General features: G+C 43.1%; 1 protein-coding gene across 3 annotated transcripts in view; it reads left to right on the top strand.

The window, feature by feature from the left end:
- Positions 1-16,932: 16,932 nt before the first annotated feature.
- The window catches only part of IQGAP2 (IQ motif containing GTPase activating protein 2), a 129,959-nt gene continuing 128,646 nt past the window's right edge, over positions 16,933-18,245 (top strand). For all 3 annotated transcript variants that reach the window (XM_075526980.1, XM_075526979.1, XM_075526978.1), the window contains exon 1: positions 16,933-17,006. In XM_075526980.1, the coding sequence (XP_075383095.1) occupies positions 16,961-17,006 (46 nt within the window). In that variant the 5' untranslated portion in view covers positions 16,933-16,960. The remainder of the gene's footprint in view (positions 17,007-18,245) is intronic.

Here is an 18,245-nt window from a genome sequence, read left to right as displayed (position 1 = left end):
TGACTTAGCAGACTCTTATTTCTTGAAAGCATCTTATTTATTGTGTTTGTACATTTTAAACAGATTGGCTGTATTCATGTTAGCACCGTGTTGGTTGGAAGCATGCACTACAACATCTGGTATGCATTGCATTGACTGATGAGTACGGACTCATAGCAAGGGATCCAGGACTAGGTGTTCATGGTTTCTGGAGTGCTGAAGGGGATTGCTAATGAATGATATATTGGGAAGCCGCCTTCCTCTATGCTTGATTGTAGCCAACGCCCTTCCAGAGATGTATACTACAAAACTTCGACACAGGTGAAAAAGTGTTAGCCCTCCTTCCTGATGGCTCCAATAGTATACTCTTTGTTCATCATCTTAGAAAAGTGGAGCAAAGTAAGACTACTAACTCAAGCTCTGCTCTCTTTCTCTTCAAGCCATTCCATTCATTCCATCCCAAATTGCTTTTCTTACCAGAGAACCAATCTTAAAGAAAGTCAAAGCTCACGTGCTTCTGACTTCATAGTAACATTCAGTAAGAAAGTTGGCCACATATCTTTTGCAATTTGGTCATCCCTTTTTAAACCAAGATGGAAAGTGAACTCAAAAGACATCTCACCCTTTTAAGGCAGCCAGACACCACATTTCCCTACATGTCCAGAAGGCTGAACTAATACAAGGAAGGGTCTCCTCTCAGAATGGGCCTTGTTGGGTTCCTTCTGCTGTGGGTGCAGATATGGGGGAATCTTCTTGTCTGTGCATCTAGCTCAGCTCCATATTCTCTGTTCTTGTTCTCTTTTTCTACCACTATGGAGCCTTATCTTCATGTAACTACTCTTGAGGCACAACTGCTGATTTCAATACTTAACAATATAATGTAGTCCTCAGCCCCTCATATGGACAGCTTCTGTGTGCTGGGCTTTAGCTCTCTTCCCCATCGTCAGTTTTAAAATGATCTTCATTAGTCAGAGAAAGATGTTTACATCCAGCCACACCTCTTTACCTAAACAAGGTGATATCATGCTAATACAACCTACAAGCCATGTTTCCTGTTTAATAACCTGGAAATGCAATTGAAATTTCAATCACAATGTTGAAAAATGAATCCTTCTACTCAGGGGGTCAAAGACACAAGAAGTGAAAACAGAAATGCTCCACTTCCTCTGGAGTCTTGAAAGAAAACACATGTTTGGCAATCATATTCCAGAAGAAAACACATCTGAGAGACTGCTTTTCCTCTGCATTTCCTGCCTTCTTGTTCATTAAACTCACTGTAAAATATTAGGTATTTGTCTGAATTAGTACTTTCCAATGCTGCTAGTCCAGGAAACGCAGCATGAAAAGACAGACTTTTGCCTGCAGTTTGGAGGCAAGACAGGGATCAGGCAGTGATGTGGAATTAGCAGAGACAAGTTAGCCAGAAAATCTGGAACTCAGTTCAGAACCTGAATTAAATAGAAAGCACCAATTTATAATGCTACTTGCAGATGTCCCTTACCTTCACTTACCCTCATCCAGTCTACAACCAGTCCATATGCTGAAATCAGCCTCATTTGCTTTCTTCTAATGTTGATAATATTAACCAAGTGATGCAAAATATTTTTTGATCCATTATCGTTATCTGCATTCTTCATTTTTGTTGCAGTGGTGAATACTCTACTTCTTCCTGCAAAGGAAGGATCTTTCAGGATTTAGTCCTACTCTACATGTGTAAGATTATTATATAGAACTTCATCCACATGCAGGACCTTTCTTTGATGTAGTGACTTAGCATGCCAGAAACTGGAAAAAGACAAAATGGGCCTGATTTATTTGCTTTTCATATTTGATAGTAGGTTGAATTATCTCCAAAGATGCTGGCCTGTAATATGTAGCCATACTTTCTAGCCCTTGGAGTACATCCTGTCCAACTAAAAATGAATAAAGCAGTAATTATTGACAGTCTCCTCCCACAACATACACACAAGCCGCATTTACTAGGACCAAAATGGGGAAAAATACAGGTGTAATTGTTTGAAACGATTGTAAACAATCTTCCCTGCTTGACAAAGGTCTAGAATATATTGCTCGCTTCTGACCAGTACACAGTCCAATAACCAAAGATTGGAGATTACTTAACAACAAAAGTATTTTATGTCAGGTCACAAAAGTATTGTCCTTTCCACCCAGGGTATTCATGAATATATATTTTAATGTCACATAACTGAGAAGGTTTGTAGAGATCTTGCCCCTGCTCTGGCCATCAACACTTCTGAGCTGTAGCCAGACTCATCAGTCTGCAAGTGAGAGAGAGAAATTGCTGGCAGGCTGGCTTTCATCACTCTCTCCACAGCTAGCCACCTAAGCTCATTTCTCTTGGATCCTAAGGATCTGCTTTTTTGCTCAGCCTCCTACTTTCTACTTTCAGACATCTACCACCTGCCACTCAGTTTTCACCAGTAGTCCTGACCAAGCAAGTTGAAGCTACTTGCTGCTAATGGACAGCACTCATAACTCATCACAAGCACAGTGCTCTGCAAGAGTTGAATGTCTTACGTGTTGTTCCAGTTTCATCTGTTGTCTAGAGCTAGAGTTGTCACCTAGCATTTCTCTCTGATAATACTGCATGTTTTCTAACCTATAATACATGTCTTCTATCCTCTTAATGTCTGCCTTGTAAATATGTGCCTGTGCCCCGCTGGCTATGTGATAAAAGTCATTTGTGAATCTCATGTAGGCCTGTCTTACCCAGTTAAAAGGTGATCCTTCAAAAGAAGAGGGTCAGAAAAAAATAATAAAATGGAATCAAATTAAATGCAAACCATGAAGAGTAAGATTTCAAGGCCTAGGGTTCAATTACTTTTATTTTTGTCAGCTGTTTTCCTTAAATCCTAGCCTGCAGCTATATAATACTATATATTGTAAAGAAGATGTATTACACAGTTAGAGGTGAATACATATACAGACACAACTGTGGGTGAGTATACACACATATATACCCAGACACCTCACTATAACACAGGTGGATGTAAGACTTACAAACCATATTCCCATCTCATTCTCGATGACACTAAGTGTTACTTTCTGCATTATACGTTATGCTTTGAACACCTATAACATCCTGCTCTGTTCCTTGTTCAGAACCCTTTACTTATTCATGCGCAAAATTGTTTGGATGCCAAGATTCATCTGAGCTGACCATTAGCTTTCAATTGTTGGAAGGGAACTCCTGAAATGGTCTGAAAAATGAGCTCTGACTTAGCTGTAGCCTTCGCCCCCGCCGCTGCACTGTGCCAAACAGTAAAACAGCACATCGTGCAAAGGCACTGGTCATGTTCCAGTGACTAGGAGGCACAGCGCTCTCAGATACATAAAATCATAAAAGCTGTGAATTTTGTCTTATTCAACTAGAATTCCTTCAGAATGTTCCATGTGGATCTCCACATGTTAACTTCTGTGTAATGTGTCAGAAAATGTCTGTGTCTTCCTGTGTTGTATGGGTTTCGTTGTTTCTGCATACATAGTGGCTGTTGTTCTTGTAATGCGGCTAAACAATTGTTTGCTGCTGTTCTTATCAGCAATCTTTGACCAGCCTGAAACAGAGCCATTGCCAGGGTGTCTTTTAATTAATGATTAACATCCACAAAGGTCTTCTACAGTAATCAGTGCTGTATAAAGTAAGTGTAGATATAATTTGAGCAAATCCAGGGTGAAAATAGCAGCACATGCACACAGAGCGGGGAGGGTGGAATGAGCTCCTCCAAAAGCTCTGGCATCTGCTATGTTTCACCTTCCCTCTTTGCAGGATGCCCACTCTTTCCAGTGTGCTTCCTCTGGTGGGGATGTGCACACATGCTACAGAACTAAGAAATCAGCAGAAGAAAGGGCGTATTCCTTCCACAGGACTTAATAAAGTATATTTGCTATAGGAAAGCCAACCTTAAACCAAGATTAAAACAAACAAGCAAACAAACAAACAAACCCAAGCAGCCTGCAGTTCGTTGTTTTCCCATGTGTTCTATGAGTTGATAAACAGAATACCAGTCTATGCCAAACCTTTGGGAGGAGGAGACTATAAAAGGGTAGCACTGCTCACATAATAGTACTTTTGGGAAGTAGTGGTCTTTCCAAAAGGAAAACATACTCACTGAGTGAGACTGTAGCATACAGTTTCTAATTGTGATCATGAATAGACAGTTTAAAGTGGAAAATTGTCATTCAGATTCAAAGTAGCAGTAGATAATATTACCTTCTATTTGGAAATTTGTAAACATAGATTAAAACCAATAGTTTAGAAGGAAAAAGAAAATATTAATATTTGGAGAGCGATCTTACAAAACACAACCTCCCATCATCATTTTTGGACAAACCTTACAGCTCTTCCCTGTTTCTTCCTGCCACAGATCCCCTCTGATATGAAGACTGATTTCATTAGTGCTTCACTAGTGAAATGAAAGTTTTTACTGATATTTGCAACAAAAATAAGAGCAGGCATGAAATTAGTACTGTAGGAAAGGTAGCTCATTTATAAAGAGTTAAAAAACATGCACCAAGTTGCTAGTGACTGCATATATTGTCTTCCTAGTGGTTTAGTATCCTACAAAGTGTTACATGAAACTAGTATTGTGTGCGTAAACTGATCCCTGTTTAAATCAGTGAAGCAACTTGCAGGATTGGGATCTTCGCTTTCTCTTTCAGAAATATTAAATACATGATTGTGTATATGGTCATGCTGGAATTGCTGGTTTGAGAGAAATTTGTTCATTTAGCCCTTCTTTTTAACATGAATAATTTTAGCCTGGCTTTTTCCTATAGATGTAACTTTTCCCGAACAGTAAAAGGATTTTTAATAGCATCCCACGGTGCAACCCTAATGAATCAACTGACAGCTTATTTTAGACATTTTCTATAGAATAATGTATTAAAAATCCCAGTTAAAACTTTCCAAAAAATTGCTGTATTACCCTCAGCTGCATAACATTTTGACAACTAAATTGTATCTCATACTTGGCCTCAAATATATGCGACAATATACTGTACATAATTAGAAGTTTTTTTAAGTGGGCCGTTTCCTTTACAGTGTAATGACATATGTGCAGAAGTCAGGCATCAAGGATGAGGTACTGAAAGTAGAGCTCTTTGCCTTCACTGTAATTTATTGGCATTGTCAGGTTAGTGATTTTCTTAAAAACTTGTTAGCATTTTCTAATGCTGAGCAACAGAAGGGAAACATGTATTCTTTCCTAGTTTTTTGTGAGCTATTTTCTGTTCTTGGTTTCTCCTACTGAACTTCCACTCAAATTGCCAACTGCTCTGAGCCAACTGGGAGTACAATTTTTCAAACTGTCTTTCACGTACAAAAACGCAGGTGTGTTAGTGTGCATATGTTGTCAGGAAAATCATAACCATTTCTGACAGTCTCCATTTCTCAGTGTGAGGAAACATGTACATATTGTATATATGGTAATGAGCTACTTTGAAGTTGAATTCCCATTTATACATGTTTACTTCCAGATCTGCTAATCTGCAACAAGATCTTGGCAATGGTCCTGACCTCTCTGTTTCTTTCTTTGTTTTCCTTACTGCTGTGCGTGATCTCCTGTAAAGCAGGTTACAGTCATCACTATTGTATATATGTGTTTGCATGTGTGTGCCTTGATAAATTCTCTGTTTTGGAGTTCTGAATTTTTCATTTCAATTCCAGCTGGTACAATTGTGAACTCATCTTTCCAGTATACTCCTCTATGTCAGATTGCCAACTTCCAAAATGTTTGACCAAGTGTTTTGATTAAGTCCCCTGAGGAAAGCTGTCTGTATACTTGTGAAAGGGCATGCTCTGTGTAGGATGACTGTGTACAGTATAAATCTATAAAAGGTGGAAGTGTTTATAAATTTATCATCCATGTAACAAATGCAAAGTTATTTAGTGTACATCAGATTAATAAAAGGGCATTTTTTGCTCCACTATATTCAAATAAAGATTTGTTCTCTGCCATGAATACATATCAGGTGTGATGATAGCCAGAACATCATTCTTCACTACCCACGAAATACTGAAAACAGTTGTTTTACCTTAATTAGGTCTTTTACAAAGGCTCTTGATGTATGTCATCTTTAGTGCCTGTAATAGGGGTTGAACATGTATTAAAAGAAAACATGGAACAAGTTAATGAAGTTAAAGAAATTTAAATGACCATAAAAAAAGACAGAGTAAAAGTTGCTATGGTTGCAAAAGACAAAGTTCTTTAGTTAGCCATCAGGGATTCATATTTTTATGGTACATAATTGCACAAAATAGACATCTGGCCTTTCACTACATAACTGCACTGCAGGGGTATGCTATCACCCAAAGGGTCTAATCTAACTCTGTGTGAAAAGCATACTGCTGCAAGGTATGATGATACATGCATCCACAAGGCCAGTGGGAATTTATACAATAAACTATGGTTCCATAAGAACTTGGTATTCACCAAAAAAAAAACCCAAACCCAAAAAACTGAAGCAGCACCGCAACAACGTTAGTTCTTCATCGCATTTGTGCACTAAGGGCCTCCGAAAAGCTTCAACAAATCAAATGTGGTAGCTTTAAAATAACAAAAAACTGCTGAGTTATTTATATTCTGCCATCTCCATGGCTGGATTGGAAATACATTTCCAAATATAGGTTATTCCAAACAGATGATGGACTAAACAAAACACATGAGCCTCTTCAGCTGTGTCACCAATAGGGAAAAGTTAAGCTACATGTGAACTGAAGCGTTTTTCAGCTCATGCAAGAGCACTGTTTGCAAAACCCAACAATCAAGGACATGTATGATTTTGTGACTGTCCTTTGGCAGCTGGAGTTTTTTGTGGTACAGTACAGAAAAAACTTTCTCTGTTTATTAAGCATGACCAACAGAAGTACTAATCCATATTTTAAGTCTCCTTACACGTACACCCTCATCTACCTGCATTTGAAAGGATTGGTGGTATAACTACACTGCTCTCATCCTCTAGTGGAGATGAAGCTTTTATGCTTGTGTCTCCCAGTCTCATTCCAGGAAGAAATCAACCTCTTTTGTGCAGAAGATAAGATAGAAATCCAAAAGGGAGTGTGGGAGAAGATTTGCACATATTCTTCATAGCTATGTTTCAGATAATCTCTAGAAAACCTTCAGTAGCAGGGAATCTTGTGTTGGAGCACATCATCCTGCAAAAAGGACACTTTGGCTTGTAGGACTGCATTTCTTTGAAGAATTTTGCAAGCATACGTGTACATACTCCTGGCTGACACAGTTATGCTAGCAAAAAGGTGACGCTTTAATTCAGAGCAGGGTGTGTGTGCCTATGTATTGTGTGAGACCAGACAAGTACATAGAGACTGTGGGTGCCAATGTAAGAGGAGGAGGCATTTTGTGGTATCTGGCACTGTGTATACCTGAGACTAAATGTTAAAATAGACCATGTGCATCCTCCATATGCTTTGCTTTCCACTGGGATGCCAACTAGGCTATGATTATAATTTAATCCATTGCAATTGTAAAGTTATGCACGTGAGATATTGGGCTGATGTGAGATCAGTATCTAACCTGAACCGCTCCCCATCCCATCTAGTCACCTCTGGAACTTTTTTATAGCACTTTACATTGACAGCCAAGAAAATAAATATTGGCCTAAAGTTCCTCATAGACTTTCCTAAGAATATTAAGCTGAACTGAAAATCCTGCCATTCTGTATGTTTTCTGGTGGCACCATATGGAAACATTCACAGTACACAGGTGAATCCCCTCTTTCTGCAGAAAGCATACAGATGCATTTCACACCATATGGCTTCTGGCTCTCAGAGTGAACCTAACTGGTCTGATTAGGACTGCAGTAATGATTTTGTATTCCTATAGCAGACTAAAGTCGTATGTGCAAAATAACTTGGGAAGACACCAAAAGCCGTATTACAGAGAGACTTCCTGGGAGGGGAGGATAGAGCTTGAAGTAAGGGCCTGACCACATCAGCTGCTGATTTATGCACTGTCAGCTGTGATCTGTATACCACTAGTGACTGCACTAGGGTACACTGCCATCTTCAAAGTGCTGTATGAGACTTCTGCTCGGAAAGCCAAATGCTGTCCCTACATTTAGACCTAAAGGCAGAAGCTGCAGCTGCTGCCATCAGTGGTAATGGCTGAACAAACTACATCTGGAAATGCCTACACTAATCAATCCAGGCAATGTTTCCAGCTTTGAAAATGAGAAGACAAACCAATGCTAGCCTTATCAATCCTTGAGTAACTTCTGTTACCCTTCAGAAAAGCCAGACCATGGCACTTCTAGCCACAGAATTGGAAACTGCCAAAGTATTCCTCAAACACACTGTCCAATGCTAAAAAAAAAAAAGTACTTAAGAATCGTTAGCTACAAGAATAAAGTGTGAAATGCCTGCTGTAACCACTTAAAAAGTTGGTTGGATATCCAGATAGTTTGGCTGAATTCTGATCAGATACAGCCTAGGCTACAGATCTGATCTCAATTTTCCCACAGGCATATGACACTTTAATTAAAAAAGTTGAATGAGAATGCACAGAGTTGGATTATTGCAGAACAACAGCATGGTTACGATAGCTCTGAATTGTGCATTTTACAACAGGTTATATCATAACGTATTTAATTGTGTTGTGTGCCAACCACTTGACCTACTTGTCAAGTGACCTACTTGGTCAAGTGACCACTTGACCACTATTGACTGCAAACCACTTAACCCCAGGAATCTCAGGAGGTTCCTGACTTTAAATAAAAACATCCTTTTCTTTGCAGTCAGACTGGACTTTACAGAGACTAGGAATGAGAAATCAGATAAAACTAAGAGTAATGCACCTTCTCCAGCATCCTGGAAGTGAAGCCATTAGCGGACTCTTATATTTGCTACATCATTTAGCTTTGAGCGGCTGTCCTTGCACACACTCCCCCAAGGACTCCCTTGAAAACTCCAGATCCTGCCTACAAACAACATTGCAGCATTGGTGGTAGAGCCAGACTATCTGAAAGGGAATCCTCCTGGTATGTAGGATTACGCAGCAATTAGGATCTTTTTGCCCAGGTTTATTTCCCATCCAGCAGGTCTGGGTCATTGGTGAACTGCTGACTATGAATATGTTTCCGCCCTTCCTCCCATTCTGTCCATAAGGAGTTACAGAAATGATTGTTTTGTTACTGTCCAGTAAAATTATATGGAAAATAAGCCCAGGCTCCTCAAGAACAATTACTCAGCAGCCTGGTTCCCAGTATGCAGGAGGAGTTTGACTTCATTCTTTCAGAGTTTAGCTAAAATCAGAGCTTTTTAAATTTGAATAAAATGGTGAATCTGTTCAGAAAAAAAAGAGGTCACTAGCTATTAGTAAAGATGTTGGAGTAGGAACAAGGAACAGTAAGATATTGCTATACTCTTGAGTTACAGCAATATCAGTATTACACTGCTAGTGTCAACCCTAACCAGCCTTTGGTAGGGCTGTCATACCATGTTTTGTGAGCTAAAATACATATGAAATGCATAATTAAAGACCATAACACATGGGCATATGGAGCCCAGTTCCCAGGGAAAAACTCTGGACTTTGCCTGGCAAAAGAATATCAGAACAATTGACTGATCATAAACTGAAAGAAAAAAAGGTGGATAAGAGCACACATCTGTTTAAGAAGTCATCTGTAATTAAATATGTTACTTCGCATTGTTATTGTTACATGAATGTTGAAACCAAGGAAAAAAATCTGTTCACTACGATACAGGATCCTCCCTGTGTGGAAACATTAACGCCGGCCATCTCAGGGAGCGTAATTTACTGCCAGTAATCCGGTTCTAGAAAATAAACAGGTCTGCGTTGAAACAGTGCAATTGCCAATCTGACCTACAGGTGGAGTAGGAAAAATAGCTAATGGAAAGGATCAGGAAAGACCTTACTAATATAAAGCTCACACAGAGTTTCATCTATCATTGACCAGCAGCAGGCTGAGATCCTTTGCTTGTGTGTAAACCCACTGGCCAGGTACCGTGCACCTCGTGAGATGGTCGAGCAAAGTGTCCTGAGCCACCTGGACAGGCTCACCTGTGCCACGCGTTTTGGTGGGACAAGTCTTGAGCAGAGGGCTGCTCTGCTCTCCGCAGGCGGTGCTGCCAAAATCCAATGAACCAGCATCAGGATCCCAGCTCTCCCCAAACTACACAGGCTTCTGGCTAATTTTTACCTGGAATTTCACATACTGATTTTAATGCTACAGCCACAACTGATTTGGGATCTAGTTATCTGAGGAATACCCTTTTTCCTTAGAAAAACAACAAAGCTGCTTCCAGAAGCGTAATTCAAACTGAAGCCATTTTGATTTAAATAAGAGGAGGCTGCTGATACCGTGTTCCCTGGGAAGGGACCAGGATGCCGGAATTAGCTTTCCTCGCCAAGCCTCCCGGAGCCTGAATTTGTCAGTCTTTTAGACACGTTATTCATTTTTTTACACTAATGTGAATAATGAGGAGCTTTTCAAAAGGCTGGAGCCATGCCAGTGGAAAAGTGGTGGAATAAGAAGACCAGAATTAGTCTAGTGGAAATCCATGGGAGTTCAGCCTGTCCTTTATCTGTGGGGCAACTGTTGGCAGGCAAGAAATAGTTGTAGGGTTGCCTTAGCTGTCACTCGGTATGCTCTAAATGTAAAGCTCCTAGCACTCTGCCTCGAGAGTAATAAATAAATAATACATTAATGAGTGAATAATGCATAGACTTTTAGCGGAGTGGAAACATTGCTAAGCACATGCAATCACAAAGAAGCACACAGATGCTGTATTACAAAACAAAAAAAAATGCCACCCCAAAACTCGAAAAAATCCCCCCAAAAAACAAACACTGCCACAAGCAGACCACTTATAGCTTGTAGATAACATGTGAGGAAACAATCAAGATTTTACTTTTGCTACATCCAACCCGATAAAGAATGGGTTTTTGCTGAATCTGTGAGCTGCAGCCAGGAACAGATGTTCCCTGCTTTCAAACAGTTCTGAATTCATTTTTATGGTCATTCATTATGTCTAGACAAGGAGGGTCACTCCACTCTGAAGTACTCTGTTAAATGAATAAATATTTATTCCAACAGACAAATGGGAAAAGCTCTTTTCTGGCAGAGTTCTTGCAGAAAGATTTCCACCTCTGTCTTGCTAAACTCTTGCCACTTTTGCAGGAACCAGGGCATTTGTCCAAGACATTTTGAACAAATACTTCTTTTTTTTTAAACCTGTTCAAGCAGAGAAACTGGTTTCTCAGCTACCTTGACAGGCAGGATTTAATCAAGTCTTGCCAGGATGGGAAAAGCGGAGGGACCCCTCAACTGATAGGAAAGGACTTACAAAAGTACACCTTAGAAATGCACCTTAGGTAAGGCTAGGATGCATAGCATGAAGCAGTGGAGGTAGACACAGCAAGGTATGGTATAACTTGATATTCCCACCCCACCACTGCTTCTCACTTTCAGCACAGGACACACCACTCCCCCCTTTCTTATACTTAAGCAACTCTTTCAAGCTGCGCTGGCTTCTGAAAAAAATCACAGCTTTTGGGCAGGGAAGAGGAACATTAAGTCAGCTCAGTCCCATGACTGAGGCAACGGTGTGACCCTACAGATAGCCCCATAAGCACAACAGCTTTTCCCTCAAAACACAAGGTCTAGAAAGGCTCTTTTCCTTGGAATAACTTAAGTGAGGGTGCTTAAGCACCTTCTTACTTTGATACCTGCAGCTTTAAGGCAAACAACGTGAGATTTGCAAGTGGTAGAAAGATGACAGACTTCCGACACTGAAGTAATTTCTCTAATCATATTCTTTTTCAGGTGTCAGTGCTATACGAAAACACTCTTTTGTGCACATTTTAATAAACATCTGGTTTCTTTCTCTAAAAGTTTGGCTCAAAGTTACCCATGTTTGTTTTCTCTCCATCCCACCAACTATCTCTTTTGCTTTTAAAAACTGGGTTTTCAATTTCAAGACAAATAATAACATAATTATTATTTTTTATTTAGACTGGTGCCCAAAAGAGCTCAGTTAGGTGCATTTCCTACCTTGGGTCACCCTAGCAGCTGTTACAAAATCTGAGGAACGTGTTCCTCTAGACATCGAGTTTTGGTATTCAGTGTTGCCTCTGACTGTATGCCAGGACATTTCGGAAGTTAAAATCACCTCCTCAACGGGAAGGAACCGTTGCTGCTGAGAGAGAAAAGCACTTCAGCACTTCTGTTCCAGGTCTCCATTTTACCCTCCCATTCAGTTTGCCATGGTATTTTGAATTTGTGAAATCTCACATTTCTTTAGGATACTTTGACTGACATAGCTCTGGTCTAGCTTGAGCTCAATATACTTCTTTAATTAGGGTTTCTGCTGTGACCACAGGCCCTCACTCATTGGAAGGGAAGAGCTGAGAGAGGAATCGAGGGAGGGGAGTGCTGGGTTGCACCATCTCGTCTCCGCTCTGGGAGCACAAGGCAGGGAGCAGAGGCAAGCAAGACACTTGCTTTTCCAGAGCAGGGGAGTTACAGCCCTCCCACTGACGCTAGCTGTGTTTTTTCAGGGATCCCTGTGGCCCATTATGTGATGACGTATTTGTTTACTTATCTCATGACAATAAATAATGCATGACACAAATACCGTGCTGAAGGGGAGGCTGTAACCCAGCCCGGTTCCCAGTGCTGATCACCGCAGCTGATCCCCTTCCCCGTGGAGGTGGCCGCTTGCAAGACCCAGGGCAGAGCAAAGAGGCAGCCGTGCTGATGGGGCACTTCCCGATTTTGTGTTTCCTAAGATTGCCTGGAGCGCCTCTTGACCTTTGGGTTGTGTTCATAAACATAGCAATCATGGCCTTTTCACCGCCATTTATGCAAAATTATTAATCTGGGTTCACCTGGCGTTCCCACTGAAATCCTTGTCAGTGTACAGGCGGACCAGCTCTGCCACCGCAGCCACCGTGAGTCACCATCCCTTTGGCCACCTCTGATGTCCAGCAGGGCTGAAGGGGCCCTCCCACCATGCTGAGGCACCCAGGGTCCATCTCACCAGTCAAGGAAAGGTCTGCTGGCCACACAGGGAACGTAAAGGATGGGTTTTGGTTACAACACACTGTTATTGGGTCTGCACAAGCACCAGTACGGCAAGTCCAGCTTGAGCTTGTCAGCCTTTAATTAGCTGTGCAAAGGAAACAACTGAAAAGGTCCTTGTGGTAACTGGGAACCTGCCTGGAGCTAATCTCCTTATGTATTGTGCTGTACAGATTCAGGCTGACCCACCCAAGGAGCAGCTCCCTGCTCCCTCTTACCAGGGCAATCTCTCTAGCCCAGGTTTTGTGTCCTGTGAAAATAAAAAGGATATGGTCTTTCTCTGCAATACTTAATAGAAAAAAAAAACCTCTTTAAAATTAGCAAATGCAGTTTTCCTTTCTGTAGGACAAATGCAGCCAGCAAAGCCATACAATTTACCAATAAAATAAAGGTATTGTCACAGAAAAAGTGACATTAAAGCTGCTGTTTTCAACAAAAAGCCTAGTGTCTCTAATTACCTGCATGTACTTGCGTCACTGCCACATAAGCCACCCAAGAATTTCAAATATCAATATCCTTTGCCATATAAAATCCCTTTGTACACAACAGGACTGTCAGGAAACATGAAGTAGCAGAGGCCTCTGCAGTGTTTTGATCCAAGTGCAGGCAATGAGATGTAGGAAGAGTACATTTTCCACCCTCCCTCCTCTCAGTTTTCCATCAGCTTGTTTCCCTGTTAGATCTGGAGCAGTCCATAGCTGCCTCTGAAAATACAGTTGGCGTATTTAAATATGGCCCATTCACCCTGAGCTTGCTCCCACGTTTACTCCCTACGGGGACACGTTGCCTTGCTCATGGGCAGGTGCGGAGGCTGGAGCTGGACTGTTAGTAAGAATGCAGTGGGAAACACGTTATCCACAGCACAATGTCCTTGATAATATGGTGAGGACATTGATCTTAAGCTCCATTAAAGGACCCAGCGTGCGAACAGGAAATGTTCACATTCAAACATTTACTCTAGATAGCTGACTACACTGATTTCTTAAGCGCATGCTTCTTAGTAACTATAAAAGCAGAGCGCTTATGTACTTAAAAGAGAATAAGGTCCATAGCCTTAGGTTTGGTGTAGGCTGGCTAAGAGTCTGTGGTTGGTTTTACATCATTTACTGCAATCAGGTTCCTGTAAGATGGTGGGAGAACGCATGGTGTGCTGCCTTTCTTGCAGAGAAACTTTCTGGCCAGCTGAGCGGGTGCTGGGAGCAGCTGCGGTGGTGCTTCAGAAGAGGAAGAAGGAGGAAGGAGAGGAGGGAGGTGCAGAGGGGCGGCTCCCCCGCCTGATGTGCAGCTCCCGGCAGCTTGGAGGGGCAGGCTGCCACCCCTCTGCCTGGCTCCTGCCAGAGGTGTCTAAATCTTCAAGCCATGAACAGCTGATGGAACTTGCCTTTCAAGTCATAAAACCAGGGATTAACAAATCTAATGCAAAAGGTCATGAGCAGACCCGCATGGCTGCTGCTTGTTACTCCAATATTCTTTTACCTGTCTCATCTCCTGCTGAGAGCATTTGGTTCCTGTCGTGCCTGTTGTTCTGCGAGCATTAAGGAGGTTTCTGCTGCCAAAAAACCACTCTCACTTCTCCCTACCCTGGCCTTTAATTTCTCCCCCCAGGCTGCCTCCTGTTCTGTGCTGGCCCTTGCATTCGAGAGGCAGCTGGGTGAAAGTGATGGAGTAACTGCTGGCCTGAGAAATAACCCTACCAAAATAAAACAGTTAGTTTTTCATCTGCATCAATTAGCTGGGTCCCTATGTGGTGACAAAAACGTTGGTGCCAGTTCAGGGCAAGGGGAGCCATGGGGCAGAGGAGGGAGAGGACATGTTGCGGGTACAGAGGCTGAGAGACCAGGATGAACATTTTCTCAGCAGTGGTGTCAATGTACATGCACATGATACCACGGCTGCACACACCCTCATCTTTTCAACCACAGGAAGTGAGGGAGCAAGAAAACACACCAGAGACAGGCACCATCTCACAGACACCCTCCGGAGCTTTGCCAGATGGTTCCTCCAAGAGAGAGACCCTCCTGCCACCAAGTCACACCATGTCTACACACCCTGCAGACCAGGCTGAGCACTTCTCAAGAGAGAAGTGTTGTCATTTAAAACACAACGCAGCTCTGACAAAAATAAGCTTTTCAGGGGGACAAGGCCACTTGATTTTAGTTAGAAAAAATATTTCAAAGAAAACTCTGAAGTGTCTAGTTTTGACTAAAGAATAAAAGGAATGGAGGGAGAAAGCTTTCTTCAATATTTTCTTGACCTAGGCTAAGTATAACAGTATAAAACAGAGTAAAAATGGTCATTTAAAGCAAATGTAATGTTTTCAATCAACTCAAACGCACTTTAAACTGTAGAAGCCAATTTCTTCATTTCCATGTTGGGTTTGGTCACTCACTTTGTTTCTTTTATAAGAGGAGAAGCAAGTAAATGCTTTCTTGCTTAAAATTCAAGAAAGCATTCAGAAAGCCAAGTGCAGACTGTGGCTCTACCAGTGTCTGCATCACACACCTTTACAGTAAGTCATCGTCCCTGGACTCTAGGGGTGGAGGAAAAGGGAGCAGAGAAAACCAAAGTGACCTCAAGAAAAGTAACGGTGTTTCCTGTTGGGCATAATTTTTCTCCTGTACCCTTTCAGTCCTTTCCTCCTGAATAATCCATGTTTTAATTACTATCAGGAGTGTCTTTTCCGCCCCAGCATGTTTTCAACGTGTGAGCCATACCCAGCACAGCCAGAGACAGGGAATGAGCAAAACTAAGTACTTGAAGACAATCTACAGACATCCTCAAACCTGTGGAGAACCACAGAGGAGTATCTATAGATCCAGCACTGTTTTATTTTGAAACAGAAATGACTGAAATCTTCCAGACAATCTGCAAACACCCATCGAGAGTCACCTGGCATCTGGCTATACATTAAACCACAAGCATGCTCAGGTGCGTCATGTCCCACAGGCTCTGCGAGGCAGGTTGTGGCTGTACGCATACACTGTTTCACTCTGTCTTCCAGCAAACTTCATGTCAGGGGCTTAGAGAGTGCCAGGAGGACACGGTGCTGCCCTATAATGCACCTCCATTTGAGAAACCCCTGCCCCTGCCCATCTTCGGGTTCATTTCAGACGTCACCTGGGAGGGAGCCTGTGGCCACAAAGCGTGAACCTTTGACCCATGGATTTGTTGCTCTGCTGTCCAAAATCAAGCCCTCTCTGCGGATACCGGGGACACCCTGCAGGGAAGCCACAAACGCAGGCACGTGCCCCACTCCCTTGCAAAACCCCTTGGAAAGGGTCACCAACATGGGACAGGCCTGCGCAGGCACACCTCACTCCAAAGCTGCCCTGCAGATCGCAGCGGTGGCTTCCTGGCCCGGCAAAAACGCTGCTTGTGAAGAGCGAGAGTTTTCCCAAAGAACAAAATTGCAGGTGGGAGTCCTGGGGTTGGTTTTTCACTCCTCTTCACAACCTAGCGCTGCCAAAACGCCAGAGGGGAGGCACCTTGGCCTTTCTCACCGTGGGGCTGGGTTTTTTTGTTGCTTCTTTTTTTTTGCCTTTTTTTGGGCGGCGCGGGGCCGGGGGGGGGGGGGGCGGGAATTGCCTTTTTTTTTTTTTTTTTGCTTTTCTATTGTAGGGGTTTTTGCTCTGTGTTTTGTTTTCTTTTTTGCCTCTTTTTCCCCTTTTTCTTTGTTCTTCCCCCTTTCTTTTTCTGCTTCTCCCCGCCGTGCCTCGCCCGCCGCACGCACGCTCGCGTCCCCCGGTCGGCGGCGCCCCGCGGCCCTGCGCGGAGCCGCCCCGGGTGGCCTCGGCCCCGCGCGGGGCGGTGGCGGCGGCGGGCGGCAGCAAATCAGCGGGGCCCGGGCCGCGCATAAGAAGGGCGGGCGGCAGCCGGCGCCGTCCCTCCCGGCGGCGGCAGGATGCACCATGAGGAGCTGGCGCCCCTGCAGCGGCCCCGCTACGGCTGTGAGTGGGGTCGGGGGGCGCGTCGGGACTCTGGGTTTTTTCCTCCCCCCCTCTTGTGGTCCCCCTCCCTTGCCGGCTTTCTCGGTTTAATATGAAAAGTGGGAGTTGGGGGAAAAGAAAACCCGTCCGGCGGACGCTGTTGCAGGGCGCAGCGCTCCGGATTGTTTTAGGTCAGCTCGCAGCGAGCTCCGGCTGGGTTTTGAACAGGTTTTCGCGGGGCTGGGTTTTGTTCTGAAACTTTTTGAATGGATTGTAGCTGTAATTCCTCATTGCAACTTGGGAGCTTTAGGTTAGAGCTAGGGCTTTGGGTTTTAACTTTATAACTTGGTGTTATAGGCATTGCTTTGGGTTGTAACTTTATAATTTGAGATTGCGACTATGGCTCCGGGTTGTAATTTTGTAACCTTTGGATTATCACCTCGGAATTTCGGATTATAAAATTAAAACTTTGCTTTCTAATGCTGTAACTTTGCTTAGAACTTTGTAACTTTAAATAATAACCGGGGTGAGGCGAAAAGCAGTGCGGTACCAGGTATCTCTTTTCAGAGGAGGTGTATTTGCTTCCCAAATCTGTATTTAAGAAAAGCCCTGAAGCACCTTCCCTCCTCCTGCGGCAAGGCTCTCAGCATTGCTGTGCCGTGCTGGGATCCTGCACCGGGCTGTGGTTTCTCCCGGTGCTGTGGGCAGAGCAGTGCAAGCCCTTGGCTTTGCCGTTCCTGTAAGAAATGCCTCTGACGTTTCAGACATCGCAAAATGTGAACATGCAAATTATTTGCAAAGCTCACAAGAACCCTGGCATCCTGTGGTCTAATGAGCAGCTTCCCAGGTCTTAGCATAGCAGCTTTGTTGAAAACCGGTTCTGAAACCTCTTTTTTGAAAGAAGGACAAAAACCCTTGACAACGTTAGGGGTCACCTCACTCCCACCCAGGGAGGACAGAAAAGGTGGTGCTTGGCAGTGAGACCTTCAGCTTGGAGGGTGCTGTGCCCCCCTGAGCATTTTCCTCTGTTGATGCCTGCCGGTTGGTGCAGCCCATGGACCCTGCCGGTAGGTTTCATTTTCCATTTGCGCTACCTAGTAGGTGGATGAGAGACTTTCGAAGGTGTGTTCACAGTTGTCAGTACTGATAACATATTCCTAAGTGGTTACTAGAGACCTAGGCTGTGTGCCCATGCTAGGGTGTTAGCAAAGGTGAATATTTTGCTTGTGAAGCCAAGCTCCCAGTCATCTCAGCTTGCTG

Source organism: Mycteria americana, chromosome Z (genome assembly GCF_035582795.1).
Source record: "Mycteria americana isolate JAX WOST 10 ecotype Jacksonville Zoo and Gardens chromosome Z, USCA_MyAme_1.0, whole genome shotgun sequence".
In the NCBI taxonomy this organism is placed as follows: Eukaryota; Metazoa; Chordata; class Aves; order Ciconiiformes; family Ciconiidae; genus Mycteria; species Mycteria americana.
This window is presented reverse-complemented; position numbering and strand designations above follow the sequence as displayed.